This window comes from Chelonia mydas, chromosome 13 (assembly GCF_015237465.2).
Source record: "Chelonia mydas isolate rCheMyd1 chromosome 13, rCheMyd1.pri.v2, whole genome shotgun sequence".
NCBI classification, from domain to species: domain Eukaryota; kingdom Metazoa; phylum Chordata; order Testudines; family Cheloniidae; genus Chelonia; species Chelonia mydas.
This window is the reverse complement of record NC_051253.2, coordinates 19,187,405-19,207,070: the sequence shown is the minus strand read 5'-3', so window position 1 is coordinate 19,207,070 and position 19,666 is coordinate 19,187,405. Positions and strand designations below refer to the sequence as shown.

At 47.2% G+C, this 19,666-nt stretch overlaps 1 protein-coding gene across 2 annotated transcripts in view; it reads left to right on the top strand.

Moving 5' to 3' along the window:
* The first annotated feature begins 120 nt into the window (after nucleotides 1-120).
* Nucleotides 121-19,666, top strand: part of JPH2 (junctophilin 2) — a 61,135-nt gene continuing 41,589 nt past the window's right edge. Inside the window, exons 1-2 of one of the 2 annotated variants that reach the window (XM_043526678.1) lie at nucleotides 121-1,306; nucleotides 14,704-15,487. In XM_043526678.1, the coding sequence (XP_043382613.1) occupies nucleotides 928-1,306; nucleotides 14,704-15,487 (1,163 nt within the window). In that variant the 5' untranslated portion in view covers nucleotides 121-927. The remainder of the gene's footprint in view (nucleotides 1,307-14,703; nucleotides 15,488-19,666) is intronic. The other variant, XM_037877149.2, reaches the window with a different exon arrangement.

The following is a 19,666-nucleotide window of genomic DNA, read 5'->3' as shown; positions in this document are numbered from 1 at the left end:
GCAGGAGAAGCTCTCCCCCCTCACACCCACACCTCCCCTAGCTGCTTCCCAGGGTCTATTTTTAAGCAGGCACTTACTTACTTTCCCAGCTTCTCCCCTCCCCTCGTCTTTTTCTGGATTCCTGCCCAGGCAGGGGGGTGTCTCGTTCCTCCTTCATAAAAGGCCCCTGGAGCAGGGGCTGGGCCTGTGGGGGTTTATTTTGGGAGCAGCTCCTGGGATCCGATGGCCTTGTTAGGGCAGCGCTGACCTTTCTACCGCAGGAGGAGGAGAGAGGGAAGGGGGAAGGGGCAGCAGACGAGAGAGAGACACACACATAATGGGACTCTGAGGAGGGAGGGACTCTGCAGGCAGCCGGAGCAGCAGCAGGAGCCGTGGGGCGGGTATGATCAGGCAAGGGGGACCCCCCCCAGAGAAGCCCGGGGCCCCCCCGCCCTTTCCTGGAGAGCCTCTTAAAGGGGCCAGACGCTTCCCCAATGCACCGTCAGGGCAATGCAAAGGCTGCAGAGATACGAGTCAGATCTTGCAACTGAGTTTTATCCCTCCCCTCCCAATCTGCCCCAGTCCCACAGCATGGCCCTTGCTTGATTGTCCGGTCCCCTAGGTGGCAGGTGGGTGCTGGGTTGCAGAGAGGTCCCTGTGGTGTTCACGGTGCAATTTGCAGTGTCCTCACCCCGATCCTTCTCCAAGACAGGATCCCTTCCCAAATCCCTCCCTCCCTCTATCCTCTGGCTGGGCAGCACAAGGCAATTATCTCCTTGGGTCAGCACCTTGCTTTGAGCATTTTTAATTTGGAAATGTGGCAACATTTTAAACTCCCCAAACTTTTGCTTATGAAAAACAGTCCGGCTAAGTAGGAAGGAAAGAGAAAGAAAGAGAGGAACGAAGGAGTAAAGTGGAGATCCTGGCTTGCTGAGCTTGGATGGCACCATGAGTGGAGGAAGGTTTGATTTTGATGATGGAGGAGCATATTGTGGGGGCTGGGAAGGGGGGAAAGCCCATGGCCATGGCATCTGCACTGGTCCCAAGGGCCAAGGGGAGTACTCGGGCTCGTGGAACTATGGTTTTGAAGTGGTGGGCATATACACGTGGCCCAGTGGCAACACCTATGAAGGCTACTGGTCTCAAGGCAAGAGGCACGGTTTGGGGATCGAGACTAAAGGACGGTGGCTTTACAAAGGCGAATGGACCCATGGCTTTAAGGGACGGTATGGGACACGGCAGAGCATGAGCAGTGGAGCAAAGTATGAAGGCACCTGGAATAATGGGCTGCAGGATGGTTATGGCACCGAGACTTACGCAGATGGAGGTAAGGGTGACACCGGAGGGGCCAGTTGGGGTCAGGTCAGTGAGCAACATGATATTTGACCTGTAAATCCAGAGGCTGTAAATCATCCCAGGAGCGACGGAGTTCAATTCAGATTACCAACAGCAAAAGCTGGGGCGGAGAAATCAAGGCACTTTACTCGAACATTCTACCTCTACCATATAGTTTTATACATTTCTGTGTGTGAGCGAGCTTTGTGTGTGACACCTTTTTTTATCTACTTGCAGTTAGGTCCTAATTTCTGCTGTCTGGCTGCCCCTTGGAAAATTGCAACATTCAGTATCTACATGCATTTCCTTTTCCGTACACCGGAAAAGTGAGAGAGACCTCAAATAATTGTAAAGCTTCTGAATGACTATGCTTTCTATGTGAAAAACATCCTCAAATGTCTTGATTATAGATGTTTCCTCCAAACTTTATTTTCTATAGCTTGAGGCTAGTGAAAGACTGGATTATATTATGGGACCTCTGATTGAAGAATTATGGGCCCATGGCTACAGCAAACTATAAAGTGATAAGAATTAATTCTCATTGGGCAAAGAAAGTTGTGCTTGTTTTTGCCTTATACATCACTGTATAATCTACAGCATTTTAATGCTCTGTGTCTATTTACTAAATACCAAATTGCATGAATGCACTGAACTTGTGTATGACTAAAACTCAACCTGAATGTGTATCAAAGCTATCTGGAGAATTGAGTCACCTATCTTCCACTAGTATAAATCCCCTAGACTACTTTGAAAATCTCAGCCCATGTTCATGCACAGAGGCACTCAGTATACAAGTATTCATCAGACATTTTGCAAAAGCTCTGAACGGTAAAGAAAAAATTTAATTAATTTTGGTGGGAAGCGTTTGAAACTAATAAATAATCGTAATGCAACATCACAGGAATCCTGTGCAAGTAATTCTGCAATTCTTCAATAGTGTAACAGTGCGTGCTGCCATGTTTTGTATGGCTAATCAAGAGGGTGATTTGCGGGGAAGGGAGTATTCGCGGATATATTCCTGAGGATTGCACTTTATTATTATTCAGGACCCACAATGCCAATTATTTACGAAGAAAAATAATTTGAGAAATGTATCTCTTCATAATAAAAAAGCATATCACATTTACAGCGTTTCTCAACTGCGGCCACAGCCTCCTGGGTGCTGACTGGGGGAGCGGCAAAGCAGCAATCCCTCCCCCAGTGTCGCCAGCAGGTGCTGGTCCATGCCCCCTTCTGAAGCCACAACCACTGTAGGATCAGGTAACCAGTGTGAGTTCTCCATCTTCCCGGGGTGATGCTGCTTGAGCTTCAGCCCTGGCGTGGTGGGTGGTAGTCTATGGTCGTGCGGCATAAGACTCCGGCCTCCAGCCGCAGGGCTTCGGGTTCCGGCCCCGGAGATCCGGTCCCAGGCTCACCCCCCACATGTCACTCTGGCCTCTCCTGCCTCTTCCAGTCTCCAGCCATGCAGCGGGACCCCAGGTTCCGGGCTCACTCCCGCCCTCCATTGCCCCAACCCCTGCTGCCACCTCAAGCCCCTACATCACCCCTGGTCTCCCTCCCCACCTTCCCATTCTGGGCTTAATTTGTCGCCCAGCTTGCTGGGGCTAAGTAAGTCTGCTGTGAAAATACTATTTACAAATATTACTTTTCACATTAGCAGACTTACTAGCTAGCAAGTCTAAAAAAAAAAAATCAACCAAAAAGCAAAACATGCAAAGCACCTTATTTGAGTTTCTATTCTGTTTCAGTCCAGTCAAGACTAGAGACAAGTGTCCATTATTTTTATTATTGAGCCTGCAAAAAACCCTACATAAATAAATTACAATTATTTGGACACATATATGTGCATATTTATTTGTTTTTCCAAAAGTTAATTAAGCATTTTAGGAAAATTTGTCAGAGTGGCCACCAGCAAGAGTTTTGTTGGTGAGAAAAAATTTTTGTTGTGAGAACCCCTTCAAATAATAGGAGAGTTCAAGCTACAGTACTGGCTTTCCGGGGCTTTGCTTTAATGTGCCCTTATTCAGCAAGTTACTTAAGCACATGCCTAACTTTAAGCAAGTGCTGAGGTTCTTACACTTATGGCACATGAAGTTGCAGTTAAAGTTGCAGATTAGAGATGACCAATTTCATTTGTCCAGTTCTTTAAACTTCATTCTTCTTCTATCTTCAGGCTGTGTGATTTGTTAAATAGTCCAATGCAGTTTACTATACTGTGATAATAGAGGGTAGGGGCTAAACTTTGTGTTTGTAATGAATGGAACGATTGACATGAAGATCTTTAGGTCATTTGTAAGGTATGTATATGTTTAGTGTTATGACACACTCATACAGCTGTTATCCAGCTAATATCTTTCATTTATATAACACCTTTAATTCTGAAGGATGTCAGACTGTCTTAAACCATATGCAGCGATTGCTTCATCCACCAGTAAAATGCAGCTACCTTTGGGATGTGATGGTGCAGATACTCAATAGCACACATTAGCACTACAGAAGAAGGACATCTAGGCGGGCAAAATATTGGCACAAAAATTGGAGTTTAACTGGCCCAGGGTGAACACTTCCCCACTCCTGCCCCCAAAACAAAACAAAAATCCACCACTATAGTGGTTTCCTCTGCCATGAGTCAGAACTTGAATGTTATGTGTCATCTAAACTATGGCACCTCTGTTGGCAATAGTGCTCACTTTTACTCCTGGGGGACTTCTGAGCCAAAAAATTAATTCTGAGCACAATATTTTAAAATTCTGCATATTTTATTTGTCAAAATAACACAATGTAATCATGCCAGTTTCAATTATTTTGGTTATTTATTTCAAAATACTTGTCAGCAAGTATGTCTGTAACAGTACAGACAACAAAAAAGATTCAGGAAATGTTTTTTGACAAATAGATCCCTTACTGGGCATATTAATACAGAACTTTGAGTAATAATTCATGTACACTACAATACAGAAATGGATTTCCCCTCAGAAGCAGTTCAAAGGCTTGGGGGAGTCAGGGGTAATGGAGGAGCGGAGGGAGAGGCAAGTAATTGCTGGGAAGGATCCTGGGAGTGAACCTGGAGGGTTGTTGGGTGTGGGTGGGAGAAGTGTGGAACAGGGTTTTTTGGGGGAGGGGAGGGAGGCAAAGGGATTGTTAGGGAGTTGGTGGGGAGCCTCTCCCATGCAGATCCTGGCTGACCCCCTAGCGTCTACCATTCAGTCAGGCACATCTGCTCCCATCCCTGTGTATCCCTGCATCCGCACTCAGCCACCTCCTCCTCCCTGTCCCCATGTGGTCCTGCACCCCCACACCTATTCAGCCCCGGGGTCAATGCTATCACCCCATTAGATCTTGTGTCCCCACACCAGTCTCCCCCCAGTAGCCCTTCTGAACCACAGTCTGTGTGACTCCCCAGGATCCCTGTGCAACCCATTCTGCCCATTCCCCCCATATCTGTGCCTCCTCACCTGGGCCCATGGGCAGGGTGCTTTGAGGCACACAGCCTCTGACCCCTCCCTCTCCGTAGCTGGCTGCTCCAGACCTGAGCCAATTGCCCTCTCTTCTGGTGCCACAGCAGCCCCTGGTAAATGAAAGGTGTAATTGCAGTGCCTCCCCAGCAGAATCCATTTTCTGCGGTGAAAAGACCTGCGGGGGACATGAATTCTGTGTGTGCACAGTAGCACAGAATTTCCCCAGGAGTAGTGTCACTTATACTCATTGGGTCTGGTTCAACATTAAAACAGAACCCAGACTCATTAGGGACCATGCCACCTAATGTATTGTAACACATTAGAACATGTATGTTTGGGTTTTTTTAAACATGGTTAACTCAAAGCATCATGATATAGTTCTGTTGACAAAGTGTGCGACTGGAGCCCTTTAAGAGAATAGTGCATTTAGGTAAAGGAGAAGGTGATCTAGGATTGGGAATGCCCCGTGTGTGAATGAGGTAAGCACGTTACAGGATTGCGTAAATGATTGCTTGAGCTTCAGTCTCTGACCTTATTTGCAAACCCCATCATTTTTTGTGCAAGAAAGATATGGGGGTGTCTGGAGGGGCTCTGGGTGTTTGTTTGATCATACTAAACCACACAGAAGAAGCTGTAATGTAAACATCTGGTCTTCAACCCCTGTTTTGCAATACAATGATTGTATAACTTTTAAAAATGTCTTGTGTTCAAGCTGTGGCCTGAAAACAGTGTTAAATAGTGCAGGACTGTTTTTGGGGAGCTGGGAGAAAGCACTGGTGTAAATTCATCTCATGGGGAAATAATTAAATTCAGTTGTCATAAGACCAGGGGGAGAGGTGAAAAGAAACAATGAGGCGAGTTTCAGGTGAGCTGTGAAATGAGCTGAAGACTCAAGTGAGGTGAAGAGGTACAGAAAGGCTGTTGCAGCTGATAGGAGCTGCAGAGAAGAAGGTTCTTGCACCAACAGTGGTGAAATAGTGCGCTTAGAGGAGTGATGGGAGGAGGCTGGAGAAGGAAAGAGAGAAGGTCCATGGTGTTGGCCAAGGTGAGTCTGTGCAGAGTTTTAAAAACAGAGAAGGCAATTTTCTGGAACCTGGAAAGGGAACCAAGGAGAGGAGCGATGAAGCCATGCTTGTTTGTGTGTACCAGAAGGTGAGCAGCAGCGGGGCTGTGCATATTCTGGAGTCTGAGCACCTGAGCCATGCAGAAGCCATCAAAGAGGGAATTAGCAGCAATAATCAAGCTGAGAGGGGACTGAAGCTTAGAGGAGGATTTCTGTAGAGCTGGAGCTGAGGCAGTAACCATGATTTTTCTGCTAGTTCTGCCTATTGCCAAGTGCAGACAACAGATAGCAAATGTATATGGAATTCTTCACACTTCCTACTGATTCTGAGCTGCAGTCCTCAGAGACAGCTAAGGGACTTGTAAGTTTGGGCAAAACTCAGCCCTAGTGTAACTTCATTGACCCCAAAAATAACAATAACAGCGCTTATAAAGTACAGTTGCTCCATACATCTTAAAGTGCTTTACAAAGAAAGCATCACCATTTAACTGAGGATAAGTGATTCACCCAGGGTCATGCAGCAAGTCAGTAGCAGAGGTGGGAACAGACTCCCAGTCTCCCAATTCAGGGTCCAGTTTCCTGTCCACTAGCCCATGTTGTCTTTCCAGTGGAGCTTTACCAAGGCTGAATTTGGCCCTAACATTGATGCTTTTTAGTTTTGCACTGTCTTAAATCAAACCTCACTCAGGTGACTTTTGTTCTAACAGCAAGCACTAAGTTTTCATTAGTTTGTTTTACTTGTGTGTCTATTTAATCTGTCTGTCCATGACACTAAGTACTTCCAATATGTCCATCATCATGGTATCTGTGCATGAAACTTTACGACTGTAAGAATTAGGGATACTATTTTGGCCGTTACCAGTAAGCTGGCAAGTAAGCTCTTTAAAACTACAGTGAGAGTTTTTTTATCTTACACCTTATGCCCAGTGTGGAAAGGGAAGAGGGTGGTGTTTCCTGAAGAATGGACCCTGGTTCATGAAGTGAGATACACTATGTGACACTCAAATTTCAGTGCTGGCCTTTGAGCCCATTCAATGACCTGCGGATCATACTGTCTCTGTACTAAATTGACCACAGCTACTTATGGAAGATGTGATATATTATCTGACCTAAGCAGAGGGCACACACAATCCATTTGTGAATCAGAGTGATTGAGACTGAGGTCTTCAGAGACAATGATTAATCTGCTCTGCAACTTGATCCTTCCCATCTTGTGTGTGTATATAAATAGAAAGGATCAGCTCCATTTAGGAGCAGATCCAGAAATCTCTAGAAATCACAGCAAAAACACAGAAACCAGCCAGACTCCCATATGTGTCTAACAGGTGTTACTAAGAGCCAGGTATGGTATCTTTTGGGTAAGAGAGGAGGGGGGCATTTCATAGGATTTCTTGTCATTAAAAAAACAGCAAAGCTTTCCACTGATGATGACATAAAGGGGCATTTTGGGCTTTTTGTTGTTTTTCTTTCCAATCTACACATCTCCCCATCCACCCTGTTACTTCATCTATCAGCCCTCTGCCCTGGCCCTGCTAACGATTGAGTGACTCTGCAAATTAACATTTTGGCCTTTCACCTCCGCCGATCTGCGTGTTCCAGCTTTGACTTAAGTCGTGGGGGAAAGCGAGGCTGTGGTCCATCCTAGTCCTAAATACAGGGTTTTCCACATCACAAAACACACTGCATGTTGGCTGAGATTTTGGGGCCCAGGGCTGCAGTAGCTGGGGTAGCTGTGGGTCAGGGTGGTTCTGTGTGGGGCTCACGATTGGAGTAGCAGGAGTTACTGTATGTCAGGGCTAAGATGCATTGGCGAAGCTCTGCTGGTGGAGACTTCAGTAGCTGTCCACACCAGCTCTCATTCTGGCCAGTACCCTTATTTAGGTTCACAAAATTATACAAGCTGTTAAGAAGAACTAAAGAAAATATGATTCTGTTTACCCACTCCCACTTGCCTCTGTACATTCCTTTCCCTGCTTTGCATCATTGGGCTTGTCCTGATGGGCCTTGGCAGGAGAGGGCCGTTGCTTTCTCTCCAGCTCAGTGTTGAGGGGGTGTTTTTAGCCAGGCTGGACAGAACACAGCTGTGTGTCTCCTTTAATTGCCCCTCTCCTGTGGCCACCCTTGGTCCTGTGAACAATTGTATTTCTCAAGGGAGTAGTGGAAAGAGGAATGCCCATTCTGTGCTGTGGAATGAGACAAATCACATTCACACAAATGGGTGCGAATTATCCTAGCTCTGTGGATCTGAGGAAAGAGGCCAGGCTGACTGCATCAGGGCTGTGCCTTTATTCAGATGTGATTTCCAGCTGAGGTCTCTGTTCCTTTCCCCTCTGCCCCTGAAGAATCTACTGTTCCAACTCTGGACAATTTTTCATACCAAGAAGATTGTGCCATTAAGCAGAATTTTTCAAAACTGCTTTGAAGACTTTTAGGGTTTTTTGAGCTGTTGACGACTCTACATCCCTGGTTACCAGCACCAAGCTTCTGACTTTAATGAGATTACTCAACGCGTTTGCCCCATCAGGGACAAGAGTCACATTTTCAGGGGTCTCCAAACTGCTGCAGTTTTCTTCTATTGCCTCTGATTTGGGGGGAAAGCAACTGGGAGATTTCAGAAGGCTGGGACCTGTTGTTGTGACCATAAAAAAAAAAGTGTATTTGATTTTTTTTTGCAAGGTGAAGGAAGAGGAGAGGAAGTTTTCCCATTAAAATGTCTAACCTGATCGGCTCAGCCTGAGCCCAGGCAGGGGGGTCATATTGTGATTTCCTCGGAGGAAAGCTGTTGCTGTGGGGAGTGCAGACATATTGCTATTTCTGAATGTGGATGTTCACTAAAGCTGGCCAGAATAGGGGGAAAATATCTAGGAAAAAATGTACACACGTTTTCCGCACCCCCACCTCCAACCCACCCATATTTGGAGTTAATTTTTTAAACTTTTAAAAAGTCTGCAACCAGCTTTGATCTTCACAAAGTGGAAGATGGCTGATTTGCACATGGTTCTAATCCCACATATATTAATGATGCAGAATAAATAGTTACATATTTCCATTTTACAGCTCCTTTTATCCAGGGAATTTAAAAGGCTTTACGCATACTAATTAGCTAAGGGCTTGGCTCTGTACAAATTTGCTGCAATTTAGTGCAAGGTGTGTTTTTAAACCAATTTAGTTAAACCAGGACAAAACCCTGTCTGCACACTCTGCACATGTCTACACTAGGAACATAAAAGGTGGGTGCATTTTTAACCCAGAGTAGCTTATATGTGTTAAAATCCTAATGTTGACAAGGCAGTTGCAGTTCTGGCACATTAGCTTGTCAGCTTAAACCCTAAAGAGGAGCCCCACTAACATATGTTAAAACTATACTTATCTTGTCTACACTAAGATTTTTCCATGCTGGTTATCATGGGTTCAAAATACAAACTTTTCCCCCCTAGTTCAGACATTGCCTCTTTTTTAGGGCTTGTCTTCACTATAGTTTTATACCTTGTTAATTGATTGCCAGGCTCCAGGTGTTTGTGGCTTTTACCATAGGCTGACTCTAACGTTAGCCTGGAACACACATTTGGCGAATGCCCAGACTGGCCTTTACATAGGTGTTAGGTAGGTCCATGTTGGCTTTGTCTTCACAGACACAAAGGTGGTTATTTACAGCGAGGTAAGTAACAAGGTCGCTAGGTGACTCAGTGCTGTATCCCTTTTACCCCTACTCATGGTTGACCGCATCTCCTTTTCTGTGTGCCCTGGGCTAACTACTGGGCGTCCTCCTCCTAAGACATTGCTTTTATGCCACTGTAATTCCATTAAAAAGAAAAGGAGGACTTGTGGCACCTTAGAGACTAACAAATTTATTAGAGCATAAGCTTTCGTGAGCTACAGCTCACTTCATCGGATGCACCATTCCATTAACTACAATGAAATCACTAGTGTAAGTGCGAGGAGAATTGTGTCTCTGAGCAGGTTAGTGAGCTGTGAGTAAAGGTTGACACTAACATTGATTCCATCTGGTCAACACCCCCCCTGGCCTTTTCCTTGCCCCTCCTTGCTCCCCTTGCATTGATCGGGGATCTTGCTAGGAAGGGGCTAGGGGCATCCCTGTCTCCTTGACTGTTTCCATGTGCTGTCCTTTGCTGTGTGACAGCAGGCTGGTGCAGGAATAAGTTGTCTTTCTGCTGCTCACTGACTTCATTATTCAATGCTACACAGCGGTGGCCACCTCAGGCTTTCTAACTCCTCTCAGCAGCTGCCCAGCCAGGCCCTGGAGTTTGTTTTATGGCTTTTGCTGGGTAAGAGGGTGAAAGCTCTGAGAGAGGCTATAAATCATGGCTTGGGAAGTGACATGGAAAAACACAAAGCTGAGTCCGGGCACTTTACAGGGAATCCCTGTTTGTCCAGAAACGTGCTGTGAGCTCAGTCAAGGGCTTTCAGTGCCTCATCTTCTCTGCCTGCTCGGTCTGGGGTTTGTGCTCAGGCCCCGTCTACATGGGGCATTTAGCCGCGTGAGCTTAACTGTTTGAAACAAATTCGTTTTTAAAAAGAGTGGGCTGGGAAGAGTGGTCAGTGTCAAAACCAGCTTAAACTGACTGTAGAATCACTGGCCGGCCTATCTATATGTAAATCAAGCGGGCTGAACCATTCTAAACCAGCTCTAAAGTGATTCAGTGAACACACTTAAAGACCCAGAGTGGGATTTTCAAAAGTGCCTATAGGAGTTAGGCACACATTGACAGTCGGTAGGAGATGGACACCTAATTGGGCGCTTAAAAATCTCGCCCCTCCATTGTGGACAGGTGCTTACAGAACGTGGCTGGGAGGTGGCATTGCCTAGTGATCAGAGAACAGTTGTAGACATCAGGGGATCTCGTCAGTGGCGTTCATGTTCTGCCTCTGCCACAGACTCACTGTGTGACCTTGGGTGAGTCGCTTAAACTCTCTGGGCCTCAGAGGCTTGCTAGAATTCAGTTTTAAGCTCGTTAATATTGAACCAGTATTGAATGGAGTCTTCTATCCTTAAGGCATTGAAAGAGGCTGAAGGTCACTAACGTCCTACAGAAAGGTCTCTAATGTCATTCCATATTATGTGTCAGCTCTGCTTTCAGGCTGCAACCCCAGCACAAGCAGAGACAAAGCAGTTGAGTTCCAGGGCCATCCATACACAGAATGTGAACTTATTTATAGATGAGTAATAAAACTTGATAAAGGATCAATGTCACCATTTTACAGAGGGTCAGAGAAGGGGTCAAGTTATGTGCCCAAGCCCTGCAGCTGGTGAGTGGCCAAGCAGGGAATGGAAACCAGGTCTCTTGACTCCCAATCCATGCCGTACCCACTAGACCATGCTGTCTCTTTTCTAAAGCAGTTTCTCCAAACCATGCTAGAAAACAGCATGAAGAGAATTTTGCCATGGTAGGTTGTTTCCATTCGGCAGGTGGCCACTTCACACCCCAACTCTTAGTTTTAACTGAACCCTTTGTTTAGCTTCCTCAACAGAGAAAGCGAATGCTAAGTGAAGATTAGATTCCCCTTTTCCCACCATCTGTAGTTCTCCTAGCTCAGGGTTGAGGTGTTCAGGCACTGTGCTGAGGAGTACAATGTGAGAACGTAGATAGCTGGAGAGAGGCACATGGTGGGGAGGGATTCGTGGCTGCTGCTGCACCTGGGCACGTCTTCTGTTCCCTCTTGGAGTGTGTAAGTTGACACCCTGCTGACAGGTTCAAAGAGGATTTCAATGAAACCAGCATCTTGGGAGTAAAGATTATTTGGCAGAACTGGCCAGGGAGACTGTAAAATGTTCACTCCCATTATTGCCAAAGAAGGAATCAGAAACCATCTCCTGGGCAGGACCATCTTGGGTTTGACTAATAGATTGTGGAATTTAATTTCTTGGAACTCGGCTGATCCTTCCCTTTGGGTGAGAGCTGGAGAGGGGAGGGAGGGAAAGTTAATGGAATTGACACACATGCTGTCACCAGCCTCACCTGATGCTAGTTAGTTAAGCACTGGTTCCACGGTCTGCAGAGGATCATGCAGTAACTGACGTTGTGGCAGGGAGGATGCTTTCTGTGTCCTTCTCTGCATAGGGTTTGCTTCTCTAAGGGTGACCGTACTCTGCTACCTGCCAGTAAATCACTGACACTGTATCTTGTCCCAATTTAATAGAAAGCAGCCCATTTAGAACAGATGCCCATAAAAATGTCCCCTGCACAGCTGGCCATTTGCCCGTGAGAAACTGAGCCCTTAGGAGGGGCGAGTGGTCATGTTTTGCAATGGTATTTAACATTGGCACTGCACTAGCACCTTTCATCGGCTGACCGAGGGCAGGGGATCATGTTCTGCGCTGTGGTTTGCAGATTTCAGAAGGGGATGGCCCATTCCGGACTCTCAGCGATGGCTGGAGGCAGAGCTGAATGCTGCTTTTGTTTTTGGTGGTTTGCCAGTTACTGAGGCAACCGTATCAACAGAGTAAGGGAAATCCAGGGAGAGAGGGATTCTGGTGTGAGTAGAATTAGCATTCTGGGGTATTGATCGGGCAGGAAACAGGCTCCCCCTTGGGAAACCTCCAAAGCAGCCAGAGCAGTGAAACTGCTTCTTTCCGATCGCTCTGTATTGAGGCTCCACAATGATATTCCTGCCCCAACACAAAAAGCAAAGGTTTTCCCTGTTGCCCATGCTACCCTTCTCTAGTGCCCTTCCGAGGGTGGATCTTGACATTAGGAAATTAAGCTTCACGCACATCCCGGGGAACTGTGGCACAGGAGCTGAAGAGACTTCCCCAAAGTCTAGAGAAGAGAAGGTTGACTGGGGGACGTAACAGTCTTCAGCTATAGAAAAGGTCATTTCAAAGAGGATGGTGATCAGTTGTTCTTCATATCTGCCGAGGGCAGCCCGAGAAGTAAATTGGCTTAGTTCGCTGCAAGGGTGATTTAGGTTGGACGTTAGAAAAATGTTCTAACTATAAGGATAGGCAAGCCCTGTAACAGGATACCTAGGCTGTGGAATCCCCATCCCTGGAGGTTTTGAAGAACAGGTTAGACAAACACCTGCCAACGAGGGGTTAGGTATACCCTGCCTCAGTGTGTGGGGATGAACTAGTGATCTCTTGAGATCACTTCCAGTCCTACATTTCTATGATTCGATGACAGTAGCTTACCCAAGGGGCAGTTTGACTCCACACTGAGGTAATGAGTGAGGGGCGGCTGCAGTCCACACTGTGTTCCCACCACCGCAGACCCACCTGCTGATGAATTGCTAAGTCAGTTCTGCTCTGAATGGGTGGCTCACGGCAGCCTTTTGAACTCTGCACAGCAGAGGGCATCTTTTCAAATGGCTGGAGGCAAACTGGTTGGCAGGAGGGACATTTTAACTCCCCAGCGGAATCATTTTGGGTTGAGTGTATCCAGACCTTTGTAAATGAAGGGACCACGAGTAAGGGCCTCCATGGTTGTCCAGTAAGAGCTCCTAGCAACTTGATCCAAAGCCCACTGAAACTAATGGGAGTCTGATTTCAATAGGCTTTGGGTCAGGCCTCTAATCACCTGGCACTGCCAAGCAGAGAGCTGCTTTTGGGAAGCTGGCCTCCCAGGCCAGTAAAAGCTGGGAGTGCTAGGGAGGCAGCCTGCTCACTCCTGACTGGGAAGGCAGCCCTTGGTGTAACTTTTGATGAGCCCCGTTCTGTCCCCTTCCACATGGGGATGCTGAGGGGGCTCAGCCAGAGGGAAGCTTAGTGTAATGCAAATCCGTCAAAGGGGTGAGGGGAAAGGAGAGGGTGTCCTGCAAACATCCCAACTTTGGGTCAGTGCTGGAGGGCCTCTGAGGTGTGGCTGCCTCTCTTTTCTACCTATCCCTAAAGCTAGGAGCTTTATCCGTCAAAACAATAGGTTATGGGCTTTGTTCTGGGAACAGTGAAGGGCAGCGTATTCAAGGGCTGCAGGAATTGCTCTCCAAGACAGACGCTTTTAGACTTGTCTCCTAGAGTCTCCCCAGCGTTTTGAGGACAGCTTTGGTCTATCTAGGTGCTTCTTTGGGCCCAGCCATATTAGTATCTGAGCACCTCACAATCTTTTAATGTATTTAGCCCCTCAACACCCCTGTGAAGTAGGAGGGTGTCGTTATCTCTGTTATTCAGATGAGGAACTCAGGCTGAGTGACTTGCCCAGGGACTCACAGGAAGAGCTGAAAACAGGCCACAAGATCATCCTTCTTCCCAATCTTCAGTTAACTTCCCATCTCTGCTAGGTAGCCCAATGTGTGGCTGGTCCCTGGGGAGATCACATTCACTGTATACAACATTAGCCATTTTCACCATATGCAGTATTAGTGGTGGACAATAATGTGAATCTCCAAGAGCGGAGCAAGGAAGTGGACTGGAAGGGGCTGTCATGATGCTAGAGAAGAACTGTTTACATCGCTGACTGTGCACACACAGAGAACAAATACCATGGCAATCAGCCATCAGGTGTAGAACACACAACCTAAAATTCCAGAAATGTTGGGGCCAGATTCTGTTCCCAGTCACGCTCGTGTAAATCCAGAGTGTGTGCATTAGAGTGATTTTGGGTTTACAACTGGTGTAATTAGAGCAGAATTAGGTGAGCTAATGGAGAACACCCGCTGTGTGTCAGGGCAGGGAATATGGCTTGCATCTGTTCTCCAGGCCGCCTGCCTCTAGGGGCTGTGACATTTGCAAACTGATAATCACTTGTGCAGCTCTGACCTTTCCCTCCCAGCAGAGGGCAGCAGCTGGTATCCAGGCACGAGGCAGCCGTTATGTCATGCGGTGGTTTGATTTGCTGTGCTTGTTCTTTGTATTGAGGCATCGGTTTGAAAAATAAGTGCCGTGCTTAACGAGGTCCCTGTTCTTGCCTTTAGGAACGTACCAGGGCCAGTTCACCAATGGCATGCGCCATGGATATGGTGTCCGTCAGAGTGTCCCATACGGCATGGCGTCTGTGGTCCGCTCCCCTCTCCGAACCTCTCTGTCTTCCCTCCGTAGTGAGCACAGCAACGGCACCTTGCCACAGCAGGACTCGCCGGCGGGCAGCCCAGAAAGCATCCTCATGTCACCCACTATCACTCGGGGAGGCTTTGCCCTCAGTCTGTATGCGAATGCTGGAGCCAGCAAGCCGAAGAAAGGGGGCCTCTTCAGACGGGGCTCTCTGCTGGGGAAGCTAAAGAAATCGGAGTCCAAAACCTCCCTGGCCAGCCAGAAGAGCCGAGTCAGCTTCCTCAAGAGCGAGAGCGGCATCAGCTCTGCTGCCAGCGACGCCACCTCCACCGTCAGCTTGGGCGAAGGGGCAGAAGGGGAGGAGTTCCCGCCCTTCGAGTCTGACATCGATGCCACCACCACGGAGTCCTACATGGGCGAGTGGAAGAACGACAAGCGCTCGGGCTTCGGGGTGAGCGAGAGGTCAAGCGGCCTGAAGTACGAGGGTGAGTGGCTGGACAACGTGCGGCATGGCTATGGCTGCACCACCCTGCCAGATGGCAAGAAGGAGGAAGGCAAATACCGGCAGAACGTCCTGATCAAAGGCATGAAGAAGAGGGTGATACCACTGAAGAGCTCCAAGATCAGACAAAAAGTGGACAGGAGTGTGGAAGGGGCTCAGAGGGCCGCAGCCATCGCCCGGCAGAAGGCTGAGATTGCAGCCTCCAGGTAGGAGCTCCAGGTCTAACAAAGGCACACCAGGTTTCATTACTGATTGTGTTGTTTGTTTGCAGTTTTATAGAAGAGTAGCTAGGAATCCTGCTTTTCACAGAGCAGAGCTCCCTGCAGCTGAGCGATATGTTGGAGCATGCAGCCAAGCTATCTTCAGCGTCTGTTTGGCTCCCATTACTGTAGCATCTAGCACCTCGCTATCTGGGTATCTTCACTACACCCCTGTGGGTTAGGGGACCGCTGTTATCCCCATTTCACAGATGAAGAGTTGAGACACTAAGTGGCTTGCCCAAGGTCACACAGGAAAGTCTGTGGTAGAGGAGGGACTTGAACCCATATCTCTAGGGTCTTGGACTAATGCTCTAACCGCTGAACCATGCTTCTTCTCTGCTGCATAGAGTTGCTTGCACTGATCAGTTAAAACCCTTGCAGCTGATGGGACAGACTTGGGGGGTGAGGAAGAAAGATTGGCCATGGTCTGAGCATCTTGCAGCTCAATTACTTAGGTCCCGTGAGCCTTTCAGGTTTCTCTGTTCCCCCCCCAAAATCTAACAGAGGCCAGACCCAGGGGGTTGGGGAAGGCTACCAAGCCACTAACACTAACCTCAACAGGACAGGAAAGGATGGGGTGGCTGGGCCAGCTCTTTAGCTGGTGTAAATTCGCATGGCTTTGTTGACATCCAGTGGGACATTGCCAGCTGAGAATCTGGTCCACTGTGTGAAACATCAACACCTTAATAGATGCCAATACTCTTAAGCATTTATAGAAATGTTTGGAGATAACAACGTAGGGAGGCACCTTTAGTCCCCAGTGAAACACATTGGAGCAGGTGGATTTTTTATTACTAGGGCAGAATGAAAAATAGTCTGTTTTGGCTACAATAAATCAGGACAGCCTTCTGCACAGGGACAGTTTGGCATCTGGGTGACACCTCCTTTATTAAGAGAAAAACCCAACAACAAAACCACCACTACAGAAATATTCCATCTTACAGTAGAGTCACTGCAGGATATGGGGTCTATAATGAACAATAGTGCAGCAGCTGCTGTTGGTCTTCTCATGAGGGCTTTCCATCTGTTGGGCACATAGTCACATCTTGGTCACACTGGGCTACAAACAGAACATCTCAGCATTTCCTGAGAAGTGTGTGCTGTACCCTGGTTTCCACTCCTTCCCCTCACACAGTGCCACAAGGGTTCAGGGCATGCAGTGATTTGGGGGAACAAGGTTATTGTCATAACCTAATTTTAGCAAGCAAAACAATGTCAAGGGCTAAAGCCAGGTTCTGCCTGGATTTCACCACTCAGGAGGCAGGTCCCTGAGTTGGGAACCACGCTGAATAGTGGGAGGTGGCAGATTGGTGCAATGAGTTCCATTGTTGTCCGTGTATCACTCCAGAGACCGGGGACCTGCTCCAGTGATCTATTTGCATTCACCCAGGTTTCTGAATGATTTACCAGGATTCATGTGCCACAAGGCAGAAGTCAGCTAAACTCTACTACTGACAGCTTGGAAACTGTTCTCTCAGCTCGGACTGCTTTAAGATACTCTGGAAAGTAATGATATGAAATACTTTGGTTAGGTTCTCTCTGCTTTGCCTATGCACTAAGAATATTTTGTCAAATGGCTGCAGGTTGTATGTAAATGCTTCTGACTCTTTGCTTAAAGCGACACTGGCTAGTAGCTCAGGTCGTAAATTTAGGTTTGTATTAAAAAAGAAAAAGATGGGGCTTGCAAAACCTCAGAGAATAGAAATATTGGCACACATTTAAAATAACTGGGGGTTTTTTAATTGATCTTTCTTCCTGTACTGTTAGAGACCCAAACATAACAGGATGCCACCAAAGGCAGAGAAGAGATGCAAAGTGAAATGGGCTATAAACAGAAGATGGAATTGACCCATCTAGTTTCACCTGACAAGCAGAGTGAAGTGCAAGGGAGCCTGCAGCAGTGGTGAAAAAGTGCATTTAGATTTTTGAAAGTTTGTTTAGCTTTAATGATCAAAAGAGTTATTGGCAATGTAGAATAGGAGGTTTTTATTAAAATATACAGGGCCAGGTGCTTAGGTCTTTACTGAGGGATAGTTTTCTGCCACCCTTATGCTAAGTAGTAGCTTACTTTGGTGGTGTCCCACTGATTTCAGCGTGAGTAATGGTGATGGAATCTAGCCATGAATAAGGACCAAAGGATTTGGCCTTATATATTTAAAAAACCCAAGCTGTTCCTTTTGTATGTTACCAGTTTGATTTCAGTGGCATGAGTAATGTACTATTCAGTGTGAGTGTGGGTGGCAGGATCTGGCACTAGATTTGCACTTACTCCTTACCCAGGCAAACGGCTATTGAAGTCAATGGGAGTTCGGCCTGGATGTGGCTTGTGGTTCTTTCTTGACTTGTCCCTTTTAACTTTGTTCAGCTTCTCAGGAGATGATTTTTTGAAGACTTTGCCTCATTGCCAGGCAGGTGCGGGGAATACCATCCGCCTGGTGAAATACAGCATGGTGCCTCCATTTAAAAACCATCAAAATCCCTTGGAAACCAGGCAGATACTTTGCCCGATACTATTTCAGCTCAAAGTTTTGAACCAAGGCTCCTGAGCGAATGTTGAATTTGGCTGCTTTTAGCGAGCTCGGTTAGTGCAGAGGCTGTCAGAAGAATATCTGCAAGTTTCAATAGAGTGTCTTGGTGGAGACGGTGATGATCAAAATAACAGATCCGTGCTGCTGCCTGAGCTCGCGAGCGGCACTGGGCCATGTTCATCTTGGCACAAGGCGCTCCCTGTTACATCATCTGGACGGGCCTGGTGCTCTCTTTGTTCCTGCGTGACTTTGTAATGTACTGGAAAAGGCATATTCAAAGAGCAGCAAGGCCATAAATAATGCTGTTAGAGAAGCAAAGCTGATCCCCAAGCACTGGTCAGTTTATATAAGGCCCTTTTTAGTAGACACGATTTACACTTCAAATCCAAAGGAGACTCTGTAGTGTTTTCTATCAGGGGTTGGAATGCGTCCACTGCTCTCACAGGGGCCGGCGTCCTCTCTAGTACAGCTTGGAAACCATTTCCTATTAAGGGAACTTTTGAGTCAGAGGAAATAAGGCATTACAACCCTTTTCCTTAATGAGTCCTCCCCTCTCGTACATTGTGAGACAGTGGATAGATTATCTCTGAGCATGCTTAACTGGTTCTCCAGCTGGGTGCCTATCTAAAACCAAATGTATGTCGAGGTTCATGTGCTGCCATAGTCTGTGCCAGGCAGTGCCAGCCTCACTCCTGCAGTGCCTAGGTTTGCCCTTGTGACAGTTAGCTCAGGGAGCCTGACCCGATACTGAGAGCGCTGCTCTGGCTTCCAACGCCTGCCTGCAATGAGTTCTGTTTGCAAATTTGTGTTCGAGCGGCTGCAAGGGGAGGACTGGCCTTGCAGGTGATCCAGCCAGGATGTGGGGGTGCAGACGAGGAGGGGGTAGTGACTTAGGAAAGGGGTGAGCAGAGCTTTGTCTTCTGTTCACTTCACAATCAAGTCACAGTTTCAGTGAATTTTTACCTTTGGGGCCATAATTGCTGCCTTTGCTTCGTAAGGGGCTAGCATCCCTACTCACAGTGTCTTTTTTGTTAATGTGTCCCTTCCCCCTCCTTTAATCTCAGCTCTAAGGACTAGAGTAAATCTAATGCTCAGAGTGTTGACTGGGGAAACTCTTGAGCTCTAGCCCTGCCACTGACTTTCTCTGTGACATTGGGCAAGCCACTTGCTCCCTGCCTCAGTCTCCCCACCTGTAAAATGAGTCTAATATCTTTCTGAGGGTGTGAGAACTAGGTGACTAATATTTATAAAGTGCTAGATAATCATTCACTTTCTTCTAACCATAGAGTGTTTTCCCTCTCATCAGTTTTGCCACGGGGCTTCTGGGCACTCTCGCAGCTGGAGCTATCTCTCTAGCTAAGGTATTTATGGGTATGTCTACGCTGCAGTTTGACACCCCTGGCTGGCCCATGCTAGCTGACTCAAGTTCGCGGGGCTTGGGCTAAAGGGCTGTTTAACTGATGTAGACGTTCAGAAACGTGGGCTCAGGTTGCAGCCTGAGCCCTGGGACCCTCCCACCTCGCAGGGTTCAAGAGCCTGAGTCCGAATGTCTACACGACAGTTACACAGCCTCTTAGTCCAAGCTCCAGTCACCTGG